General features: G+C 37.1%; 2 protein-coding genes across 2 annotated transcripts in view; one reads left to right on the top strand and one right to left on the bottom strand.

Moving 5' to 3' along the window:
• The window catches only part of LOC123535473 (ATP-dependent RNA helicase TDRD9-like), a 115,011-nt gene that overhangs the window by 83,949 nt on the left and 4,764 nt on the right, over window positions 1–26,298 (top strand). Inside the window, exons 31-33 of the mRNA XM_053549733.1 lie at window positions 6,305–6,443; window positions 19,202–19,317; window positions 19,865–20,107. Of these exons, the coding sequence (XP_053405708.1) occupies window positions 6,305–6,443; window positions 19,202–19,317; window positions 19,865–20,107 (498 nt within the window). The remainder of the gene's footprint in view (window positions 1–6,304; window positions 6,444–19,201; window positions 19,318–19,864; window positions 20,108–26,298) is intronic.
• LOC123535497 (heat shock 70 kDa protein 12A-like) lies at window positions 497–12,817 on the bottom strand. The gene is made up of 3 exons (XM_053549736.1): window positions 11,655–12,817; window positions 9,851–10,641; window positions 497–3,183 (listed from the first exon to the last, which is right to left on the bottom strand). The coding sequence occupies exons 1-3, from the start codon at window positions 12,644–12,646 to the stop codon at window positions 3,134–3,136; spliced, it is 1,833 nt and encodes a 610-aa protein (XP_053405711.1). The 5' UTR covers window positions 12,647–12,817; the 3' UTR covers window positions 497–3,133.

Genomic DNA, 26,298 nt, shown 5'->3' on the forward strand with positions numbered 1-26,298 from the left:
AGCTCAAAAAGTATATGGCCTAGAATACTGAATCCTTTTCATAAAATGTTAGTTTAGGCTGTATTACCCCCTTAAGACTGCAAACATTTGAATTATTGCCCCTTATTTCTGACAGATGAACCAGTTGGGGCACAACCCGTGTCCTACAGACACATTCTAGTTTAAGATAAGCTTTGAAATTTGGATGACATGTACAGTTTTGTATGCCGATCTTAAAACTGACTTTCAGTGACCATAAATGTGACCTACTGACCTATCGAGAATTATCGTCAACCGAAATCAAACTGTGAACAACATAATTGATACGAGGTGACACGTTAATTGCCGATAATTACTGGCTATTTGATCGTGACAAAAAGACTATCACACCTTTTGTTATCGGTTTGAATTGAGAAGCTCATGTCATTTTGAAAGATACAATTCTGAAATATTGAATCAGCTGCTAATTATTTATTCAAAATAGTTAATTAAAAAAGGTAAAACAACAAATACAACAATATTTTACTGGTTTTATTTTCGAGAAAACAAAAATCGATAGTACCGCGAGACCGATGCTGCTCTCCGCCGTGGAGATAAAATTTATTACCGGTGTCGATGTAAACTCTACTTTCGTTTTCCATCCATCTCCAAATTGACCAAAAATGTTTTTTTCCCAGGATTTTGGGCTAAAATCGGGGGTGCGCATTATACGCGGGTGCGCATTATACATGGGTATCTACGGTACTCAGGTGAGCGATCCAGGGTCATCATGACCCTCTTGTTTGTTACTATACCATATACATAGAGTCTGCATATGCAATCTTGTGCGTGCATAATCACCTGAACACATGAACACAATTTAATGAAACTTCACTAAAGTGATTAGTACCAACCCTAGTCTTGTTAGGTACTTAGAAATTCATCACTTTCAGTAATAGGTCTAGTTTTTTGTGCATCCCATTTTTTAGCTCACCTGAGCCAAAGGCTCAGGGTAAGCTATTGTGATCACTCACCGTCCGGCGTCCGGCCGTAAACTTTTACTTTAAACGACATCTCCTCATAAACCGCTAGGCCAGTTTCATCCAAACTTCACAGGAATGTTCCTTGGGTGAAGCTCTACAAAATTGTTCAAAGAATTGAATTCCATGCAGAACTTTGGTTGCTAAGGCAACCGAAAGGAAAAACTTTAAAACTCTTCTTCTCAAAAACCAGAAGCCCTAGATTTTAGATATTTGGTGTGAAGCATTGCCTAGTGGACCTCTACCAAGTTTGTTCAAATCATGACCCCGGGGTCAAAATTGACCCCGCCCGAGGGGTCATATGATTTTACATAGGAAAATCTTAAAAAATCTTCTTCTCAAAAACCAGAAGCCCTAGAGCTTAGATATTTGACATGTAGCATTGCCTAGTGGACCTCTACTAAAGTAGAATCATGACCCCGGGGTCAAAATTGACCCTGCCCCAGGGGTCACTTGATTTTACATAGATTTCTATAGGAAAATCTTCAAAAAAAAAAAAGAAATAAACCAGAAGGCCTAGAGCTTAGATATTTGACATGTAGCATTGCCTAATGGACCTCTACAAAATTTATTCAAATCATGACCCCAGGATCAAAATTGACCCCGCCCCAGAGGTCACTTGATTTTACATAGGAAAATCTTCAAAAATTTTCTAAAAATAAACCAGAAGGCCTAGATTTTAGATATTTGATATGTAGCATTGCCTAGTAGATTTCTACAAAATTTATTCAAATCATGATACCCGGGATCAAGTTGACCCCGCCCCATGGGGTTACTTGATTGTAGATAGAAAAATCTTCAAAATTTTCTAAAAATAAACCAGAAGGCCTAGAGCTTAGATATTTGACATGTAGCATTGCCTAGTGGACCTCTACAAAACATTTTCTAATCTTGACCCCCCAGGGTCAAATTGACCCAGCCCCAGGGGTTACTTGATTTTACATAGGGAAATCTTCATAAATTTGCTAAAAATAAACCAGAAGGCCTAGTTCTTAGATATTTGATATGTGACATTGCCTAGCAGACTTCTACAAACTCTGTTCAAATCCTGACCCCGGGGTAAAGTTGACCCCGCCCCAGTGGTAACTTAATTATACATCGGAAAATCTTCTAAAAATAAATTTCTAAAAATAAACCAGAAGGCCTAGAGCTTAGATATTTGACATGTAGCATTGCCTAGAGAACCTCTACAAAATTTGTTCAAATCATGATCCCCAGCTTCAAATTGGCCCCGCCCCAGGGGTTACTTGATAGTACATAGGAAAATCTTCCAAAAAATGTCTAGAAATAAACTAGAAGGCCTAGAGCTTAGATATTTGGTGAGTAGCATTGCCTAGTGGATCTCTACCAAGTTTGTTCAAATCATGACCCCAGGGTCAAGCTTAAATGCAAATCTTCATAGCAACCATTTAATCAGGTGAGCGATATAGGGCCATCATGGCCCTCTTGTTTTTGTTTTCTTCCCTGCAGCTTCCACATTTCTGAGTAATCTTAAGCTAGGACAAAACTTGCAGTCGTAAGATCTCGATCATGTTTGATTATAAGCTAAACCTACCATTGAGTCAAGAATATAGCCAATGATTTATCAGTAATACTGTGTTCAACCATGTTTACACGCTGGCATTTCTCACTTATGTTAATCCTAATTAGACAGAAAATGTATGACATAAGGTTGTTATGTATTTTGATATATTAGAAATTATTACTTAACGTCATTGATTCGGATAACATAGAATAAAGCTTAGACCCTCCATATGGAATGGAAAGCACGTCACCCTACCTACGAATATAATCCCTTGTGCATATTTGTTTAAGCATTGTCATTAATTTTGTTCTGAAGATAAAAATGATAACAAAAACGTTGATACATGAAATAATTCCTAATAATGCTGTCAAATCTGCTTGAAGTTTATGGTCATTTTCCACTAGGCTCCCATTATGAAAACCTGCATTTTCAGTGGCACACAACTCTTTGTTTTTAGCTCACTTGAACACAAAGTGCTAGGGTGAGCTATTGTGATCACTCACCGTCTGGCGTCTTTTCGTCCACACTTTTCTTCAAACAACATCTTCTCTGAAACCATTGAATGGAAGTTGATGAAACTTGGCCATGATGTTCCTATGATGGTCCTCTTTCAAAGTTGTTCACATGGTTCTGCTTGGTTGCTCATAGGTGACGCCAGAGCTAAAAATATAAAAATCTTCTAACAAATGCTGTTCAGATTTTAAAATAATTTCACACAATAGTCTTAATGAAACCCTCTGTCAAATGTTTTCATATTATACCAAGATTGTTTAAATTGATAAGATTTGTAAAAAAGCATGGTCACCAGGGGGTTTGACCATTTTCCCTATAATTATGTATATAATGAATTCTTAAAAAAATATTTTTGTATGAAACTGCTGGTCCCAGTTTTGAAACCGTTGCACACAAATGGTCCTTGTTTGACCCTCTTCCAAGATTGTTCAAATTATTTTGTTTCATCAAAAGCATGTTCTCAAGGGAGTGTTACCACTTTTTCCTGTATATATATTTTTGAAATTAAAAAAAAAAATTCTTTGAAGAAAAGGCAGGCCCAATTTTAAACTGATATTACATAAAATTTAATGTTTCTAGGGTGACCCTTTACCAAGATTGTAGAAATTATTCTTTTTCACCAAAAAGCAATGCCACCAGGGGTGTGGTCACTTTACCCCTTATTTATGTAGTGGAAACATTAAAAATCTTCATGTTTGATATTGTCATATCATTTCCCCAATGTCTTACCCCACCTCAGCCCCACTCCCCTCCCCCCCCCCCCCCCCCCCCCCCCACCAAAAATAAACAAAAGCAACAAAAACCACACATACAGTGGGTCGGTGGTCTAGTGGTAACACGCTTAACTGTCAATCAAGAGGTCTGGGGTTTGAATCCCAGTCCAGACACTGGAAATTTCTGAGATGCTCTTTAGTGTCTCCCACCTTACTTAGAGGCCTGTACTGGTTCTTCCCAGGAAAGACGTGTATCAGTGCTATACACAATGCACTTTAAAGAACCAGACTGTCTATTCGCAAAGAGCTAGCCGAACTGTATCTAAAAAGAATTTCTCTCTATCTGTTCTGGGGGCTTTATCTCACTCTGTCCCTCTGGTCAGATCGCTCTGTGTCTGTACTAGGAGAGGATGAACTTCGCGCCCTGTGTGGGTGCGTTTGCTATATGAAAAGCGCCTTTGAACATGTTCATCATGAAAAGGGCGCTTTATAAATCTGGTATAATAATAATAATACACATTACCTGCCTGTATTGATTTAGTAGAAGGTTTTAACTGTTCAAGCAAGCAACTAAACTCTACATTGTAGAAAAAGAATTGATCTGAACATGCAGAACCGCCTTAAGATTTCATTGTCAGACTTTAGTTACGTAGTAGGCTCAGAGTTACGGCCATTGGTTTATAAAAGAAATGCCTTATTTCGAAATATTTTCACTCTAGTACCATCATTTCTTCACCTGTTGTGATAATACCGTAATAATTCTATTTATAGCCCATGCTCTAATAAACGCCCAGTCCCGACTTTTTGTAAAAAAAAACGGACTTTTTTAAGAAAAAATCAAAAATACGATGTTATCTAATAAGCGCCCATCCTATGAATCTTAGAAAATAATCCTACCTTTTATCAGTTAAACAGTGGGTTTTCTTATTTCCCTTCTGATGTAAGATCGTACATCACTTTTCTTGTCTTTAAATTAGTTTAATTCCATATATTTTATATGAACACAGTATTTCAATGCCCACTACTTGCACGAACAATAGCACTATCACTGTGTTTGTTTTCAGGTTCTAATATGCATGTCAGTATAGTTCCGAAAGGATGATTATTTTTATGAACATGATAACCTTTTATGGCTGCTTTAACTGAAACTAACACACATGCCGCCATATCATATATACATGTAATGTGTATTGACCCAGGTAAACATGTGCTAATGCAAAGGCACGCGCTTTTCGTAATTACGTCACGTCACTAGTTTCGAGACAGTGGTCCCGCAAGGGAAATTTAATCAATATTGGATTCAAGGCGCTTTGATCTAAAACAATAGGGTGTTGTTTAAATTTGCTTGAAAATGACAGAATCACGAACAAAAATACTTAATACTATATTCATGACAGAATAAATTAAATTTAATCATGTATTTTGAGTTTAGCTTGGCCGGTTATAGTACCGATTGAGTACGGCCGTTATCGATTTTTGTACGACTATCACATCATTACTTTCTTACAGTCACCGGTATATTCGAAAATAAATATTACATCAAGATTTTGAATGTTTGCTGGTGATTTGTCTCTTTTATCCGCCCATCCCTAACTTTTGAGCCGACCGTGTTTCTAATAAACGCCCGGGCTATAAATAGAATTATTACGGTATTTATGTAAAATGTATATGTCTATAAGAGCGAGCTTGTGCATGTTAATTATGGGTAAGAGTTATGTGCCATTGATTTATCAAGGTTGTAATACCCTAAATATTGTTCCCTACTACATTCTATATAAAATGTACTATGTTGCTACGCATAGCTACTGGTCAGGCCCATTTTAAATTACACAGAATTATTTTAAACAGATCTAAAATGAAGAGAAAAGTACGGGTATTGTATCTTCTAAGGGATTTTTTTCTGTCATGGTTACTTACAACTAGCTTTGGAATCCAGTTTTGCAATCTAAGTGTCCTCCAAATTTTGGGTGTTGGGTGGGGGCACTTACCCTTGTTCAGATGTAACTCTGTCTGTCCGAATTTGGATCCTCGCTGTATACCTCAAAAAATATTTGGGCCAGAGTAATGAAACGTCATAGGATTGTTAATCAGCATGTGATGTTGTGCACCTAGGGTTTGTTTGGGTTTTCAGTATGCAAGACCAGAGTTATGGCCCTTGACTTAGTCAAAAATATGCATTAAATATCTAAAAGTATGTGTTGTATGTGTCTTAAAAACTGAAAGACATCATAGTCATAAAATTGGTAAAGAAATGTTGTTCAGCAAGTGCTTTAAGACCTGAGGTTTTATTTAAATTTTAACCCCACCCCCTAAAAATACTCTTTCACTGTCTTTTGTCTCTTTGTGATGTTTAATACCCCCTCCCCACATACTCAGCGGAACTGACACCCCAACCGAAGGTAATATGAACGCGTATTTGACTTTCATTGTCAACAAGTAAGATATATCTAAATAGTGGACTGGAACTGAGAGAGTATATGGTCCTTCTTTGCTTTCTGATTATATATGATATAGAAATGACATGATTTGATTTGAAATTTTACATTCTTTTTCAGAGTTGATCCACAAAAGACGAGATATATTGGTGCAATTTGTGGACTTGGGACAGAACCTGTATATGGAAAATCAGTGCTACCAGACCATGATATAGAACTGCCATTTGATGTGAAATTCAACCATGAAGATATCTATAAGGTACATAATAAAATATATACAGTCTAGCTATGTTTGATCAAACTCAACGGGCCTAGCAAATTTGTTCAAGGTATCTGTAGTTTGAGCCATTGAAAGATATACATTTAATATATAAATTATGGACTTTTCCGGGACCTGATGATGAGTTCGAGTGAAAGGTGGTGACCAAATTATGTAAGTTTGAGCAAACAAAGTTTGACTGTATACCGTATCTGAACTATGTTTTATCACGCTTGATGTCGCAGATGTGTAATAAAGCCATTAAATAAAAATGATAATACACTAGTGGAATAAAGCTTTGACGTTGACATCGTTTAAAGTATCGAAGACGGTCAAATTGACTTGTTTGTAATAGTCAAAAAAAGTAGATTTTTTAGCTCACCTGAGCACAAAATGCTTATGGTGAGCTATTGTGATCACGCTGTGTCCGTCGTGCGTCCAAGCATGCATCAGCCCGTGAAGTCGTTCGTCCATCGTCATCATTTGAGTTTAAATGACATATCCAAAACCAATGAATGGATTTTGATGAAACTTGGCCATGATGTTCCTTGTGTGGTCCTCTACCAAAGTTTCGGCCGCCAAAGGGTGTGGTCACTTTTCCCTGTATGTATATAGCGGAAACTTTAAAAATCTTCTTGTGTGAAACTGCTGGCCCTGATTTTAGAATAATTGTACACAAATGGTCCTTGTGTGACCCTCTACCAAGATTGTTCAAATTATTCAAAAACCATGGTCGCCAGAGGGCGTGGTCACCTCTCCTTATATCATCACCTCAATGCAGCAAAGTCGTATCTTATTATAAGTTTGTAATAAGATACGGCTTTGTTGCGTTGAAGTGAAGATATGTGTATAATGTCAGCCAACAACAAATCTTTCAGTAGTTTCATTCCATGGAGACATAAAACAGGGCAGGGGTTCCACTAGACCTGAAAACCCAAGAGTCCCAGGACCCTTGGGTCCAAGTTTTGAAGGGTCGTTTTCCAAAATACAAGAGTCCTGTCCCAACACGTCGATACAATTGACTATATTTTCTTATATAATAATACTATGTAATAAATAGCTAATAAAACAATAAAACCAAGAACATGTTACAGCATAATAACAGTGTCTGTTTCAGGTCATATAATCTCATATTGTAAATTAATATTTATCAAAATTCATATTAATTTGATGAGGGTTTTCTTCAATATTTTTATTTTTTAGCAGAAAAGTGCTAAAACACTGTAAAAATGTATCCAAAACGTACTATCCGGATACTGGTACACTTTCGGAATGTCGTCTGAAATGTTGTTTTTGCGTAGTTAACTTAATCCACTATGGTAAACCAGAGATAGTTCCTCAAATAATGATGCTACTTTTCATTAAAAATTGCATTGAAAGTCAGTTTTTTTTAGTGAATTTTGGAAAAATTGCGTATGTCATCGGGTGTAATTAGATCGTGAACGGACATTCTAAACTTTTTTTGCTTTCCAAATTCATTAAAATTTGTGGATTTTCTTGTTGAAATTAAGGTACGATCACTAAACAATGGTCTAATTTAAAGTTTGCGTGAAGAAATCTTGCAGGGCACTTTTCACATGCTCGGTAATCAGATAATTTAATAATTGGCGCCTTTTTGACAGTATACAATCAATACGCTTTATCAATTAACACTTCACTGATTCTCATTACCTATGTGCACTCGCCGTGACGTAACTTGCTGATGAAGAAAAATCAGCCAGGCATGTCCACAGGATAAAGGGCTGGATTTAGCAGAAGATCAAAGGCAGGAGGGCATGACCGCGAGTGTTTATTTTGAATACACATGTTTATCTCGGACATAGTTTTACTGTAGGAAATGAATGACAAGAGGAAGGATTATCAAAGCAAAATGCCTCCGGGTCCCGAGTGACGCACAGGCAATTATCATGCCGGGTCCTTTGAGCGTCTTTTGAAAATCTCCCGGGTCCGGACCCGGGATCCCGGGTCAAATGGAACCCCTGAAAACAGGGTGTACAAATTGACAGAAGCATAATATATCGGTACATGATTATAATATATGTAGAACTAGCAACATCAAAACATTTATCAGAAATTTCTCTTTATGAAACAGAAAAAGTACAAATCTAAATCTGGATCAATTTGGTTTTTTTTTTACCGTTAGCACGATGCCACCAAACTCAAATGATTTCACAGTATTACACAATTTTCTGTAAAGTATTACATGTATAAAAGTGTTACAAGGGTACATGCATAGATCTACATTGATACATATAGGAATTGTTGGATAAGCATATACAATTTAATAATTTTTAAATTAATAGTGTGGAATGTAAATGGTAAGTTTTTTTTGCAGCTGTTTATGTTTTTCGTTCATACACAAGCTTTTTATGTCTTACATAAAAATGCTGACTGTATTTTGAGGACTTATTGATTTAAAAAAAAATCCAGTTTACATTGCAACAGCAATAAGATAATATTGATATAGTAAGGTGTAACTAAAATCTCGTTTATTTTAAACATACTTAGAATGAAAGTCAGCAGTGAAGATTTTGTCATCTCCAGTTTCACAGTTACAGAATGTCTAATCATATGGAATTATGTAATATATCATGGATAGTATATCAGTATGCTCTCTCAATGTTAGAGGTATAGGCAACTTTAAAAAAAGGAAACCAGTTTATTATTCCGATTTGTCAAAAACATGGCTGCAAGGGGGCATAGTCACTTATTTTCTCTGAATCAATAATAGCTAGAGCTTTGATATTTGGCATGTGATATCAGATGTGTAATGTCTACCATAATTGTTCAAATTATTGCCCTAGGATCAAAAGTGTGTGTGACATGTATATAATATAGGCTAACATAGAAGAAACCTGACTCTGTACTTATACAAACACACTTGAAGCCTTGTACACAGGTGTGCGCTTTAGGGTCAGTGACCCTCTTGTTTTCCTATTGGAAAGTGTGGCCCTTTATGAATTCAATATAAATGTCTGTAAACTGACAGCTGTTGTTTAGACAGTAGAGTAATATACATGTTTTATATGCTATTCAATTTTTATTTGAAACAACATTTTCTTTCTGTGATTTGGTGTTTGAATTTTTTGTCTCCAAATGTAAGGCTAAGTATTCAGCCAGGTGTATAACTAAATTTTCACAACAAAAACCTGTTTTCTCATCCAAAATGAGCATGCACAATACAAAGTCTAAATTTTACTTTTGGCTTTTAAAGCCTCCTGTTGAAGCATTTCTATACTAGATACCTCTGCAGAAAAAAATATTAAACATATAGACTGATTCTCAGTTTTTTAAAGACTAAGAATAGGCTTCCATTGTAAGGCAGATCAAATTTTGACTGGTTCCCAGCTCTTTTCTAAAAAAAAAATCAAGCTAAAGGAAATCTATGGTTGACTGGTATTCCTCACCGGTTTGTTTGTTAATGACCTTCACAACAAACTCTGCTTCTCCAACAATGAGGTGGTTCTCAAAATTCACCTTCTCTGGCCAGCCAGTGCTAGGGGGCTTAGCAATGATTTTCCCAACACACTCGCATTCTTCTTCCGGTATGCAGTATTTTGGGTCATATTTGTTTGACCTGTAGATTTTTGTGGTGACCACTTTGTGTTTTAGTTCTTTTTGTGTGAACGTGTCATGCGCTAAGAAAAATCCTTTTTGACCATATTTTAGTACTTGTCCCTTTGAGATCATTTTGTAGAAGACATTCCCACATCTCGTTTTCCCATCATGCACGATTTTCAATGATTCCGGATGGACGCCTGATTTGAATGGTTCAGCCGTTCCAAAGCCGTATGTGTAGCCAGCTCGACGCTCTGCTATACACCTGGGTGTGAAACCCATCATTGCAGCACCCTTCAGAACTGCAAGACTACCATTACCAGGAAAGATAGCCTTTGTCCCCAGGCTGTTGATTTCCAACTTAACACGCTCTTGAACATAATTGGACTCAGAAAAACCGCCGACTAGAAAAATGATGTTGATGTCCTGATGTTCATATTTCATTTGTTGATACAAACTTCTCAAGTGATGAAGAATACTCTGCAGAGTTGATTCAAACAATTCTAGCATCACTACTGGCTTCATGATCAGTTTGTCTTTGAAAAATCTCAGACAGTTGCGGTAGTCGCTGGCCTTGATGATATCATCAAAAGTGGTCTTGCTTTCAGTTTGGATAATGTTACGTAGGTCATATGGAAGTCTGAAAAAATAAAAGCAAGCAGTCAGTGAATTTCTACATCTTTTATTATGAAGTAAGTTGATTTTGTTTCTGGGTAGTTTACTTTATTTGAGCCCCTACACCCTCTGTTAAGCAAGTAGGGATAGATTTAGAGTAGTAAAATGAGGGAAAGGGGTCCTCCGTGGCCAAGTGGTTAAGGTCCCTGACATTGAATCATGTTGACTCTTCCACTCTTGGTTTGAAACATTGCAAGGGGTATAGAAATCTTTAATATGAGGAAGCCATCCAGTTGGCTCACTGAAAGATGTTGGTTCTGATAATATGCACACCCAAGCCTGAGATAATGTCTGAAGGGGCACATTTGGTCGTCTTCCAGCATTAAAAGCTGCAAAATCGCTGTATAAACTAAATATGTCTGTGCGACTTAACACCCTACTAAAAACAAGAAAACAATATCTAGGAAAATATTGCAACTTTCAAAAATTGATCATCCATGAAGTAAAGATGGAAAGATAGAAATTTTGTAAGGATTGATAAAGTCCTTATGTGCATTTTGTAATTTGTTTCCCCAAAAACTCTTTATTGACAAGAGTCTTAATTTTAGGTCAGCCTTTTCTGCTGAACAAATGTTTGGTTTGAATATTTTTCTGTTATTTGGATATTAAACAGTGCTGAAAGGTGAAATTCTTGATTCATCCAAATTATGGTTTTTAAAATTAATGTAAATTTCAGAAAATTTTGCAAAGCATTGCTTTACATTGAAACTGATGAGAAGTACTGATTTATAGGTAAATATCAAAAATCACCTAATAATTTTCTAATTTAAGTTAAGGGGGAAAAAATGAAGTATTGTTATCATTTTTGTAATCTTTTAACTGGGTCTAAGCAGCAGAAAATATTGGGAAGATCAATGTTAGAAAATAAGTGTTAAATTTTAAGGTCCTGGAGCAAAATTCAATTTCCTCTATGTAATAATAGTTTTGACTGAATGTTTTTGAAACCGTCATATCAAAATGATTAGGGAAAAAGCTTACCTAATAGCAATATCAAAGTCCCGAGTGTCTGGTAGGTCAGCTTTTTGTGCATTGAATGCAACTCTGCAACTGAATTCATCCCGTTTGTAAAGTGTGACATTTTCCATAAGTTCTATCGGGATGGAAAATTGTCTCTTCTTTGTTTCAAATTCAGACATTAATTCGAAATATTCAGGACTTTCATTTTTGAACTTACACCAGGCATGACTGCCAATTAATTTCATAAGAAGTTGGGTAAACTCATTGTTAATGTTTATTCCTCCTTTTATATCACCAGTGGATCGATAGATTTCCCGCAGCTTATGACCCGCTAAAACTTCATGAATGCAGATATCAGTTGTTCCACCGCCAATATCGGCTAAGATGTATTTCTGGCCAGGATGTAAGCATACGTTCATCGCACTGTGATCTGGGTTTTGAACAACGTTGACTGGTTTGTCGAGACAGAAAAGAGAGGCTGCTTCAGGCTCCAGAACCAGCATTAACCGGTTTTGTGCAATTCCAGCTGATATAGCGGCTTCCCTCATAAACTGTTTGGCACAGTCAGACCAGAGAGCAGGAATGGTTATTATCCATTTGATATTTTGAGATTCAACACCTGACATGACATTTCGAATACTTATTTCGGCCTTGTGTTTTAGGAATTTTATGGTTTTTCCAAAGATGAGTAGTGCAGACTTTGTATTCCCTCTGACATCAGCTATTTTTAAATCACGTGTAAGCTTTGGTTTATGTAAGCTTGTTTTGTATCCCTCAAAGAGGGACCAGTTGTCCCCAGTTCCATTCTGTAACAGAGAGATATACTTCTTCTGAGCGCTTTCGCCAAGATAGTCCACTTCATTTTGTGAATTTAGTAACACAATATTTGGTATTCTTTCATTGGTTCCGTCTATGTAACAACTGTAAAATTCTTTACTGCCTTTAGGAAGAAGTGTGTATCCCAGGTGAACTGTTCCATAATCAATTGCAACCACTACTAGGGAGCTATCCATTTTTAAAAAAAAAAATCTTTGAAACAGTAACTGTTGCTATATAAATTTTCCCTTGTAATTTTCCTTCCTTAATGGTGCTTTTGATAAAAATTAATTCACTACAAATTTATGTTTTGAAGAAGGAAGTGAAATTTCGAGATTATTTACCACTTTTTGTGCATGTGTGAGGAGCTATTGATTTTTACATAATTATGCAGTATAATGCAACAGTAATGCAGGCTAAGGTTCAGTGGCCAGCCTGATTTAATGGTTATATTTAGTATCAAATTAGTTTTCTTGGGGTTATCTAGGAGTATCAAGTATCTTTGTTAATATTTTAACAGTATCAAATTAAAGTCTTGCTTAACTTCAAATTCTAAATTACTGTCCATTTTTAGCTCACCTGAGCCAAAGGCTCAGAGTGAGCTATTGTGATCGCTCACCATCCGTCGTCCGTCAGGCATCCGTCCACACTTTTTTTTTAAACAACATCTCCTCCTAAACCACCAAGCCAAATTTTCATGAAACTTCACAGGGATGATCCTTGGATGGTCTTCTTTAAAAAGTGTTCAAAAAATTGAATTCTGTACAGAACTCTGGTTACCATGGCAACCGAAAGAAAAAACTTTGAAAATCTTCCTGTCCAAAACCACAAGGCCTAGGCCTTTGATATTTGGTATGTAGCATCAACTAGTGGGTGTCTACCAAGATTGTTCAAACTATCCCCTTAAGGTCAAATATGGCCCCACCCCGGGGGACACATGGTTTATATAGACTTATATAGGGAAAAACTTTGAAAGTCTTCTTGCCCAAAACCATAAGGCCTAGGGCTTTGATCTTTAGTATGTAGCATCATCTAGTGGGCCTCTGCAAAGATTGTTCAAATTATCCCCCTAGGATTTAATATGGCCCCGCCCTGGGGGTCATATTGTTTCTTTAGACTTATATAGGGAAAAACTTTGAAAATCTTCCTGTCAAAAACAAAAGGGCCTAGGGCTTTGATATTTGGTATAGTGGGCCTCTACCAAGATTGTTCAAATGACCCCCTCTAGGATGAAATATGACCCGCCCAAGGGGATCACATGGTTTAAATAGAATTGTTTAGGAAAAAAACTTTAAAAATCTTCTTGTATGAAACAACAAGACCTAGGCTTTTGATATCTGGTATGTAGCATTGCCTTGTGGTCTTCTACCAAGATTGTTCAAATTATTCCCCTGGGGTGAAAAGAGGCCCTGCCATGGGGTTCCCTAGTTTACATAGACATATATAGGAAAAAACTTTAAAAATCTTCTTGTCTGGAAGTTCAAGGCCTATGCCTTTGATATTTTGTATGTTGCATTGCCTAGTGGTCTAATATCCAAATTGTTCAAATTATGTCCCTGGGGTGAAAGAGGCCCTGCCCTGGGGGTCCCAAGTTTTACATAGATTTATATAAGAAAAAAATATAAAAATCTTCTTGTCTGAAAGTTCAAGGCCTATGCCTTTGATATTTTATATGTATCATTGCCTAGTTCTTCTCAAACAAGATTGTTCGAATTATGCCTCTGAGGTGAAAAGAGGCCCCACCCCAGGGGTCACTTGATATATGAGTTATATAGGAAAAAATACTTAAAAAATTATCAGATCATATTTCCTAGACTGTTTAATTATATTTACCTGATGACCCCAAGTGATAATGGTCACCCGACTGTGACCTTGGCCTACTGACCTTCTTTCTTGCTTTTTAAGATACAGCCTTGAAATTTGGATGACATGTACAGTTTTGCACACTGATCTTAAAACATACTTTCAGTGACCATGAATGTGACCTACTGACCTACTTTCTTGTTTTTTAAGATACAGCTTTGAAATTTTGATGACATGTACAGTTTTGCACACTAATCTTAAAATTGACTTACAGTGACCATGAATATGACTTACTGACCTACTTTCTTGTTTTGAAGCTTTAACAAAGAAATATGTTCAGGCAAGCAATTTAACTCAGGTGAGCGATATGGGCCAACATGGCCCTCTTGTTAAGTTTCTGTTCATTTTATTCTGTCTAGACTGTATTAGCTGTCATCTGTAGTGTCATCTGTAAAATTTTATAATGTCAGCTGTATAATGTTATCTGCATATATTGTCACCTGTAAATAGTGTCATCTCAGGGCTCACGCTGTCAATCGCCATTATTGCCATTTGCGATTATTTTTTTTAAATGGCGAATATTTTTTAATTTGGCGACAGGACCTGGCAATTATTTTATTTGATAGCTACATAAATTATGCCAAGTAAGACAGTAACCAGCGATCAGCTAGTGTAGAAAATCGATAAAGCTGACTGTTTTATTACTTCGTGTTTTCCAAACAAGTGTCAACTATGCCGATAACATTGCTTTAGGTGGTAGGATGCAGACGACAATTAAACCGATTATAACCGGAAGTCAATTTTGCTAATCTAGCTATCAATCAGATTGAACTGGTAGGCTACTTTTTGGGAACATTTTCAAACGCTAAATTTTCTTCAACTCTATATTCAGCAGATGACAATTAAATCAATTTGTACCGACAGTTTCCTGATGAAAACCTAAATTGCCGTCTCTAATTACCGCTAATTTAATTATCTGTAAAAACATATATAAACTGACCTAACTGTCCACGATTTCAAAATATCTTTAATCAGAATCAAGGTTAGATCTGTATGTGTTTGTTAATCCCCCGCCGTGGCGGAGGGATTATAGGAATGGTCTGCGTCCGTCCTTCCGTCCGTCCGTCTTTCCGTCCTTCCGTCCATAACAAAATCGTGTCCGGTCCATATCTCCTAAACCCCTTGAAGGATTTTCATGAAACTTGGGTCAAATGATCACCTCACCAAGACGATGTGCAGAACCCATGAATCAGCCTTGTCGGTTCAAGGTCAAGGTCACAACTCAAGGTCAAAGGTTTGAGCCTGCCATTTTGTGTCCGCTCTATATCTCCTAAACCCCTTGAAGGAATTTTATAAAACTTGGGTCAAATGATCACCTCATCAAGACGATGTGCAGAACCCATGAATCAGCCATGCCGGCTCAGGGTCAAGGTCACAACTCAAGGTCAAAGGTTTGAGCCTTCCATTTTGTGTCCGCTCTATATCTCTTAAACCCCTTGAAGGAATTTTATAAAACTTAGGTCAAATGATCACCTCATCAAGACGATGTGCAGAACCCATGAGTCAGTCATGCCGGCTCAAGGTCAAGGTCACAACTTAGGGTCAAAGGTTTGAACCTTCCATTTTGTGTCTGCTCTATATCTCCTAAACCCCTTGAAGGATTTTCATCAAACTTGGGTCAAACAATCACCTCATCAAGGCGATGTGCAGAACTTAAAAGTCAGCCTTGTTGGCTCAAGGTCAAGGTCACAACTGAAGGTCAAAGGTTTGAGCCTTCCATTTCGTGTCCGCTCTATATCTCCTAAACCCCTTGAAGGAATTTTATAAAACTTGGGTCAAATGATTACCTCATCAGAACGATGTGCAGAAATTATGAGTCAACCATGCCAGCTCAAGGTCAAGGTCACAACTAATGGTCGAAAGTTTGAGCCTTCCATTTGGTGTCCACTCTCCTTAACCCCTTGAAGGATTTTCATCAAACTTGGGTCAAATGATCACCTCATCAAGAACTCATGAGTCAGCCATGTCAACTCAAGGTCAAGGTCACAACTGAAGGTCAAAGGTTTCAGCTCTGTATCTCCTAAACCCCTTGAAGGATTTTCATGAAACTTTGGTCAAATGATCACCTCATCAAGACGTTGTGCACAATTCATGAGTCAGCCATGTCAGTTCAAGGTCAAGGTCACAGCTAAAATCAAAGGTTTTACCCTTTCACTATCCATAGCAGTGGCGGGGGATTTAGCTGTCTTTCAGACTGCCTTGTTAAATCTGAAATGCAATTGTTCGAAGTGAAAAAAGAATTTTCTTTAGAATTTTCAGAATATGAAAAGAACGCGAATGTGTTGAAATATTACAGGCCAGATATTTTTAATAGTTTTTTTTTTTTACCAAGACAATTCTGGCATAAAAATGTTTGTTTTGCAGATTAAACCCAGAAATGATCAAGGAAACCCAGCCTTGTATCTATTTTTAGAAACATGGCCGATACGGGCAATCTAAAAAAATCAACAAATAAATTTGTTTGCATACTGTCATTAGCTTAAGAAAAAAATTCTAAAACACTTAAAAAATAATATATGCATTGAATAAAGCATCAAAAACTTGTTGACAAAAAACTGTTATTCAATAGTGTGCTTAGATGACAAATATCACGTATTTTCGCGACCCGTTTGTTTTGTAATTTATGGGCAATTTGATTGCAATTGTTGTCCATAGAATCATGAAAACACTTCTGATATATATATAAAGAAAAAGTATGAACATGAATGATACTCCAAGACTTGGTAAACTTTCCATTTTGTGTGCATAAATGGGGCTAATTGAGCCATTTCCCAGTCCACAATGTCAGTCAATATCAACCATTTCAGCTGCCTTACACAAACTAAATCCTGTAAATGCCTTCAAAATCCATCAGAATATAACATTTTAAACATTTATAGTGGGACCCCCACCACCAATATTAGGAGGCAATTTCCCTGTTGGGGCCTACTACTTTTTAAAGCAATTAAGAAAATATATGTTTATTTATTATTTTTATTATGCCCCCACTTTGGGGGGGGCATATAGATTTGCTCTTGTCCGTCCGTCCGTCCGTCCGGCTGTCCGTCCGTCCGTCCTTCCGAAAATGTTGTGTCGCGCGTAGCTCTGAAAGTATTTGACATAGAGTCACAAAACTTTACAGGAATGTTGGTCAGCATGTGTAGTTGTGCACCTGGGGTTTCGCGTCCGGATTCATTCAGTCATGTAGAAGTTATGGACCCTGACTTTGTAAAAATTGGTCATTTTAATGTTGTGTCGTGCCTAGCTCCAAAAGTATATGACCTAGAGTCACAAAACTTTACAGGCATGTTGGTCAGCATGTGTAGTTGTGCACCTGGGGTTTCGCGTCCGGATTCATCCAGTCTTGTAGGAGTTATGGCCCCTGACTTTGTAAAAATTGGTCATTTTAATGTTGTGTTGCGCATAGCCCCAAAAGTATTTGACCTAGAATCACCAAAGTTTACAGGAATGTTGGTCAGCATGTGTAGTTGTGCACCTGGGGTTTCGCATCCGGATTCGTTCAGTATTGTAGGAGTTCTGGCCCCTGACTAATGTCATGTAGTGGGGGCATCTGTGTCCCATGGACAGATTTCTAGTTTTTATAAAAATTGCATGCAAAGGTCCGCATCAGTTTTGGCTATTATTTTTTTATAGGTTAAAAAGTTAGCTATTATTTTTTGGAGACCAGTGTGAGCCCTGCATCTGTATGTATTGTTGTCTGTGTAATGTCATCTGTATATATTGTTGTCTGTATAATGTCATCTGTATATATTGTTGTCTGTGTAATGTCATCTGTATATATTGTTGTCTGTGTAATGTCATCTGTATATATTGTTGTCTGTGTAATGTCATCTGTATATATTGTTGTCTGTGTAATGTCATCTGTATATATTGTTGTCTATGTAATGTCATCTGTATATATTGTCTGTATAGTGTCACCTGGCTTTAGTGCCATCTATATATAGTGTTGTGTGTATGGATATAGTATGACCATATATAAGATGGTCACTTGCAGGTCATGCAAAGTGAAATCCCTATTACTATGCATATTTTGTCTGTAGCCACCAAAAGTTAACGAAAAATGTACTATTGTGGTCATTCAACATCTTAGGCTGTAAGACTCAAATAAATTATTATTTAACCGTCATTGAATAATGATATGATTGTATAGTATTACTGCTGTCCTTGTGTGTCTGTCAGTCTGTGCATACATTTGTATGTGTATTTGTAAAATCAAACCAGTGAATTTGCTTTGGGTTAAATCCCAAAATAACATGGTACAAAATAACCATGAGTTGTAACTTTATCCTGCTAAATTTTCAAGGTCGTTCAGGCTGAATTTGGTCTGCACTGTTTGCAAAGGCAGAATTACTTGCTGACCTGCCCGCTAAGCTCAATAGGGAGAGCGCAGATCTACAGATTGCAAGGTCGCAAGTTCGATCCCCGGGCGGGCCATATGTTCTCCATGACAATTTGATAAAAGACATTGTGTCTGAAATTATTCGTACACCACCTCTGATTCATGTGGGGAAGTTGGCAGTTACTTGTGGAGAACAAGTTTGTACTGGTACAGAGTCCAGTAACACTCGTTAGGTAAACTGGCTGCTGTTACATTAATGAAATACTGTTGAAAAACAGCGTTGAGCCCAAAACAAACAAACAAACAGACTTGCCGTCAGAAGGGTAAAGGTGTTTGTAAGCTAAAGTAAGTGAGATCTTATGTCTAGTAAAAGAGAATATTTTCAGCTGGTATCTGCCATGGGACAGAATTCCAGAAAAAAAAACACTTTAGTGCATGCTTCTTTAGATCATAGATGTATGGATTTGGCGATATATGACCTTTTTGTGTCTATTCGCCGTAAAACCCAACTCATTCATTCATTATACATATCTTTGTATTTCTGTTTTAGATAAATGGTATACGTATGGCCATAAACTTTGCAATAGGAAACCAGACCCAAGTTGCTGCCTGGGGACCAGACGCTGTGTGTAAAATACAGGACAGTGCAAGGAAGAAGATAATGGAGTAAGTAATTTTTATAGTAAAAAATAAGTTATATTTACAACTTTTTTGTCACCTTAACTGTACCTGTTTGTGTCATAAGACATACGATGGATGTTTTTTTTTCCCTGCAGAATGAGACTCTTAAAGCCTCAAGTAAATTGAGGTTAAATTACTTTTAAACTGCAGAAGTAAGACAGGTGTCAGATATTACTCGTGCATACTGATGAGCTGAGTTATCAACTGTTCAGTTGTATATGAACTGTACAGTATGTTACTGAAAGTAAAGAAGGTTGTTCAGTTAAAGTTCCATTTCCTGTTCACTGGCAGAATTTTTTACAAAAAGATGCAAAGATGAAGTGCTTCTTTTTTTTTGTTGGGTTTTGTTGGGTTTAACGTCGCACAGACACAATTATAGGTCATTTGGCAACTTCTAAAATGGCTAATAAAACTTTGCAACTTTTATATAGAGGACAGCTCAGAATTTCTGAGTCAGAAAAGCCTAAAATAAATGTTATATCCCAAGATTTCCCCACCACAGAATGTTTGTCAAAGAGTGCTTCTGTTGCAGTTTGATCCAGAAACGTCGAGATCCGTGCGAGGTGATCACACCACAACGCATGTACGTATGGAACCAGGTTGATCAGGATGATATTCTTCCACACAACGTAGATGTCGGCGATGCAGCACAACTTCTCAACTTACACAGTGGTATACAACTGGAGGGTGGAGACGATTCTGATGTTCCGGAGATGACAAAACAGAAAGAAAATGTGCGAAAACATCTACAGTTCCTCAGACAAGTTGTTAAAAGGTATGTTGATTCTTCCAGGGTGAATTTTCTCCAACAGAAGAAAAAAAATCTTCGCTTTTAAGAAAGCCCTGATGAGTGTACATCCTGAAGCAGCCTGTTTGAATTCTGTACACTATCAACCTTGGTTTTAACTGTTATTCATATTTGTGAACAGAGCGACGAGTTAAATCTGATGCTAGTGGATATGAAGTAGTCTGTACAACTAATTATGAAGTGCATACTCTTTACAATGCATAAATGTTTGTTGTTGATCAGCTTGCAAAATTAACATGACGGGAATATTATTCAGTCTACAGTAATATTACGAAAATTATATTTCATAAAGTGTACGACTCGTGGAATTTTAAACAGCCATGTTTATGTCTGTTGATAAAACAAGCTGAAGTGTAGGATTCTCATTAATTTGAGTAAGGCTGCATATTATGTAAAATATAAAATACAAAATAAATGTTGTGGGAAAAGTGCCCAGATAGGGTATTTATTTATACCTGTCTAGAGGAGTTAAAATCAATTGTCTACCTTGTAAATGTTGTCCCAGAGCCCATGCGGACATGAAGAATTTCACCATATACCGGTAACCATTTATATATGGACAAATAGAAAATAACTCTTTGCAAAACTGGACAAGTAAGTCAAAATTAGATTTTGCCAATCATGCCTGTTCTTATTTTGATTCATATAAATTCGAAATGTGAACCATGTATTTTGGTTCTATAAATTTATGTCCCAAAGAAATACCTGTTTTTAGCCCATTATCATCAGATGGTGGGCTATTCTAATCACTCTGCGTCCGTGGTCCATCATCCGTCCTTCTGTCCTTTAACAATTTCTCGTTATCGCATCTCCTCAGAAACTACCAGGGGGATTTTGACCAAACTTTGTCAGAATGATGTATTGGTACCCTAGTTGTGTCCCCCTGAAAATCAGACTGGTTCAACAATTTTTTAATGAGTTATGGCCCTTTGTTTATTTCTATAATTTACATAGATTTATATAGGGAAAAACTTTGAAAATCTTCTTGTCCAAAACCAGAGAGCCTAGGGCTTTGATATTTGGTATGAAGCATCATCTAGTGGTCCTCTACCAAGATGATTCAAATTATTTCCCTTGGGTCTAATATGGCCCCGCCCCGGGGGTCACATGGTTTATATAGACTTATATAGGGAAAAACTTTGAAAAACTTCTTGTTCAAAACCACAGGGCCTAGGGCTTTGATATTTTGTATGTGACATCATCTAGTGCTCTTCTACTAAGATTGTTCAAATTATCCCTCTAGGATCAAATATGGCCCCGCCCTGGGGGTCACATGGTTTACATAGACTTATATGGGGAAAAACTTTGAAAATCTTCTTGTCCAAACCACAAAGCCTAGGGCTTTGGCCTTTGTAATGTAGCATCATCTAGTGGTTCTCTATCAAGTTTGTTCAAATTATCCCCCTAGGGTCAAATATGGCCCCGACCTGGGGGTCACATGGTTCATATAGACTTATATAGGGAAAAGCTTCTAAAATCTTCTTGTCAATAACCTACAACATTCAAATTTGGACCACATGTATGGTTTTGAGTGGCAAGATGACCCTTGACATGAGCTGACCTTGATTTTGACCTAGTGACCTACTTTCACATTTCTCAAGCTACAGCCTTCAAATTTGGACCACATGCATAGTTTTGTGTACCGAAACAAACTTTGACCTTTACATTGACCTAGTGACCTACTTTCACATTTTTAGCTCACCTGAGCAATGCTCAGGTGAGTTTTTCTGATCGCTCGGTGTCCGGCGTCCGTCGTCCGTCGTCTGTCGTCTGTCGTCTGTCGTCTGTCGTCATTTAGCTTGTGTATGCGATAGAGGCTGTATTTTTCAATTAATCTTCATGAATATTGGTCAGAATGATAACCTTGATGAAATCTAGGCCGAGTTCGAAAATGGGTCATCTCGGGTCAAAAACTAGGTCACTAGGTCAAATCAAAGAAAAACCTTGTGTATGCGATAGAGGCTGTATTTTTCATTTAATCTTCATGAATATTGGTCAGAATTATAACTTTGATGAAATCTAGGCCGTGTTCAAAAATGGGTCATCTCGGGTCAAAAACTAGGTCACTAGGTCAAATCAAAGAAAAACCTTGTGTATGCGATAGAGGCGGTATTTTTCAATTAATCTTCATGAATATTGGTCAGAATGATAACCTTGATGAAATCTAGGCCGAGTTCGAAAATGGGTCATCTCGGGTCAAAAACTAGGTCACTAGGTCAAATCAAAGAAAAACCTTGTGTATGCGATAGAGGCTGTATTTTTCAATTCTTCTTCATGAATATTGGTCAGAATGATAACCTTGATGAAATCTAGGCCGAGTTCGAAAATGGGTCATCTCGAATCAAAAACTAGGTCACTAGGTCAAATCAAAGAAAAACCTTGTGTATGCGATAGAGGCTGTATTTTTCAATTGATCTTCATGAATTTTGGTCAGAATGATTGCCTTGATGAAATCTAGGCCGAGTTCGAAAATGGGTCATCTCGGGTCAAAAACTAGGTCACTAGGTCAAATAAAAGAAAAACCTTGTGTATGCGATAGAGGCGGTATTTTTCAGTTGATCTTCATGAATTTTGGTCTGAATGATTACCTTGATGAAATCTAGGCCGAGTTCGAAAATGGGTCATCTGGGGTCAAAAACTAGGTCACTAGGTCATATCACGTAAAAAACCTTGTGTATGCGATAGAGGCTGTATTTTTCAATTGATCTTCATGAATTTTGGTCAGAATGATTACCTTGATGAAATTTAGACCAATTTCGAAAATAGGTCATCTGGGGTCAAAAACTAGGTCACTAGGTCAAATCAAAGAAAAACCTTGTGTATGCAGTAGAGGCTGTATTTTTCAACTGATCTTCATGAAATTTAGCCAGAATGATTACCTTGATAAAATCTAGGCCGTGTTTGAAAATGGGTCATCTCGGGTCAAAAACTAGGTCACTAGGTCAAATCGAAGAAAAACATTGTGTATGCAATAGAGGATGTATTTTTCAATTGATCTGTATGAAATTTGGTCAGAATGATTGTCTTGATGAAATCTAGGTCGATTTTGAATATGGGTTATCTGAGTCAAAAACTAGGTCACTAGGTCAAATTAAAGAAAAATCTTGTGTATGCGATAGAGACTGTTTTTTTTTCAATAGATTTTTATGAAATTTGGTCAGGTTGATTGCCTTAATGAAATCTAGGTCGAATTTGAATATGGGTCATCTGAGGTCAAAAACTAGGTCACTTGGTCAAATCAAAGAAAAAACTTCTGTATGTGATAGAGGCTGTATTTTTCAGTTGATCTTCATGAATTTTGGTCAGAATGATTGCCTTGATAAAATCTAGGTTGAGTTTGAACATGGGTCATCTAGGGTCAAAAACTAGGTCATATCTAAGAAAATGCTTGTTTTATCGCAAGAGACCAATTTTTTGGTCCAATCTTAATGAAAATTGGTCAGAATATTTGTTTCCTTGAAATCACTAGGTCAAACATGTTTTACACTGTTATGGAGTGTTTCTTAGGTGAGCGACCTAGGGCCATCTTGGCCCTCTTGTTGAAGGTACAAGCTTCAAATTTGGACCACATGCATAGTTCTGTGTTCCGAAATAAAATTTGACCTTGATTTTGACCTAGTGACTTACTTTCACATTTCTCGCTACAGCCTTCGAATTTGGACCACTTGCATAGTTTTGTATACCGAAATGAACTTTGACCTTAAGAGTGACCTACTTTCACATTTCTGTAGCTACAGGCTTCAGATTTAGACCACATGCATAGGATTGTGTACTGAAACAAACTTTGACCTTGACATTGACCTAGTGACCTACTTTCACATTTTTGAAGGTACAGGCTTTGAATTTGGACTACATGCATAGATTTGTGTCCAGAAGTGTAATTTGGCCTTGATTTTGACCTAGTGACCTACTTTCACATTTCTCAAGCTACAGCCTTCAAATTTGGACCACTTGCATAGTTTTGTGTACCGAAATAAACTTTGACCTTAAGATTGACCTAGTGACCTACCTACTTTCAAATTTCTCAAACTACAGCCTTCAAACTTGATGCACATGCATAGTTTTGTGTACAAAAAACTTTTCTTTGAAATTGATCTAGTGACCTACTTTCACATTTCTCAAGCTACAGCTTTCGAATTTGGACCACATGCAGTGTTGTGTATGGAAATGAAATTTGACATTGAGCTAGTCAATAAGTCTTGAAATTTGGAACACTCAAAAATGGCACATTGGTGGGCGCCAAGATCACTCTGTGATCTCTTGTTGCTGAAACTTGTGCTAGCAGTTAAGATGTTACTACTTAGATATAGTCACAGTTAATGCTTCATTTACATGTTCTTAGAAAAGCTGTTTCAATCTCCTTAACAAATACCTGAATATAACGAAAATATGTTTATTCAATTATTGGACTGTAAGGATTATATAAATTTGTAAATCGTTACCATGTTAACATACAACTTGATTAAAATGATACAATTTTTTTGTCCACCAAATGTATTGCAAATTTCCTGTGATATGAATTCACTAAAATCTAACCATTTTCATTTAGAACAGTGATAATTGATAAAGACTTAAAGTAATTGATTACCAGAATTTTCCCACCATTTTATGATAATCGCTGTATTGTGAATATTGGGCCTGGGATTATCAGGTCATTGTACAGTTTCTGGGGCAGTTACCACTAAAATGGTGAGGAGTAGTCACTAGAATTTTTATGCCCCCGGCATCTACTGATGCGGGAGGCATATAGTGATTGTCCTGTCTGTCCATACGAGGTTAACCAAATGGGACCATTCCGTCTAGCATCAATACCCGTTACTAGAATGACTTGATACTAATGCAGATGTATCCTGTGACCATTCCTCATCTTCACACATCACCTGACCTCAGTTTGACCTTGACCTCATTTTGGTCTTAGGTTCCTTTATATGGGCCATCTCTTGGTTAACCAAATGGGACCATTTCGTCTAGCATCAGTACCGCTTACAAGAATGAATTGATGCTAATACAGATGTAACCTGTGACCATTTCTCATCTTCAAACATCACCTGACCTCAGTTTGACCTTGACCTCGTTTTGGACTTAGGTTGCTTTGTATTGACAAGGATGCCACTGGGGGCATCAAGCATTTATTGAACGCAGCTCCTTGTTTTATAGTCAGTAATTAAGCTCAAAAACTTGAAAAACAATTCATTAGAAGCTAGGTTTTAACCCATACCTTGCTGAATTTCTATAATGAACTTGTCCATCTTTCAATTTGGACAGAACCATTAACTGTTAACTGACTGAATGGCGAACAGTGCAGATCATGATCAGACTGCACAGATGTGCAGGCTGATCAAGATCTACACTAGTCGCAAAGGCAGAATTATTTGTGCCCGTCATGATAAGGGTTAATGTGAGAAAATTAGGTACAGTTGGACCCTATTCATACCACTCCTAAATTATGATCACCCCACTATATGACTTTTTCTAAAACTGGGTTATTCAGGCCTCCTAGTGAAACCTTTAAAAACCTTTAATTTCAGAGCAAACCTTTAAAACCTTTAAATCTTCTGAAAAAAACCTTTAAAACCTTTAAATCTTCTGAAAAAACCTTTAAAACGGCCAAATAGCCTGTAATTTTCACTCAAAACCTATATTTTTGTTCAGACTGCTTGTCGTGCCAGTTTAAAGCAAGTAATGGTTATACTACTGTATTTCTTCCCCCCTTTTAAGTGTTGTTATTAGGATACTGCTTCTGTATCTTTCATCTTGAGTTTTTCAGAATGCTGTTGTGTTCACCAGACCACATACATGTAGATGTTTTTGTACCCCCCGACAACAAAGTTGTAAGGGGGGGTATACTGGTTTCAGGTTGTCTGTCTGTCTGTCCGTCTGTCTGTCTGTCTGTCCGTAGACGCAATCTTGTGCGCACCATCTCTCCTTATCCCCTTGACAGAATTTAATGAAACTTCACACAAGTGATCAGTACCAACAGTAGTTGTGCATGGGGCATGTTAGGTTCTTTTAGAAAAAAAATTTGCAGAGTTATGGGACTTTGTTTTTTTGCTACTATACTATATAGTATATACATAGACACAATCTTTTGCGCACCATCTGTCCTCATCCCCTTGACACAATTTAATGAAACTTCACACAAGTGATCAGTACCAACA

Source organism: Mercenaria mercenaria, chromosome 1 (assembly GCF_021730395.1).
Source record: "Mercenaria mercenaria strain notata chromosome 1, MADL_Memer_1, whole genome shotgun sequence".
Classification (NCBI taxonomy): Eukaryota; Metazoa; Mollusca; class Bivalvia; order Venerida; family Veneridae; genus Mercenaria; species Mercenaria mercenaria.

Excerpts from the sequence above, each read along its gene's own strand:
- LOC123535497 (XM_053549736.1), bottom strand. The coding sequence starts at position 12,646 with ATGGATAGCTCCCTAGTAGTGGTTGCAATTGATTATGGAACAGTTCAC. Across the intron at positions 10,642-11,654 it reads GACTTTGATATTGCTATTAG|ACTTCCATATGACCTACGTA; the intron begins GTAAGCTTTTTC and ends TTATTTTTTCAG. Across the intron at positions 3,184-9,850 it reads GGTCATTAACAAACAAACCG|CTCTGGCGTCACCTATGAGC; the intron begins GTGAGGAATACC and ends TTATATTTTTAG.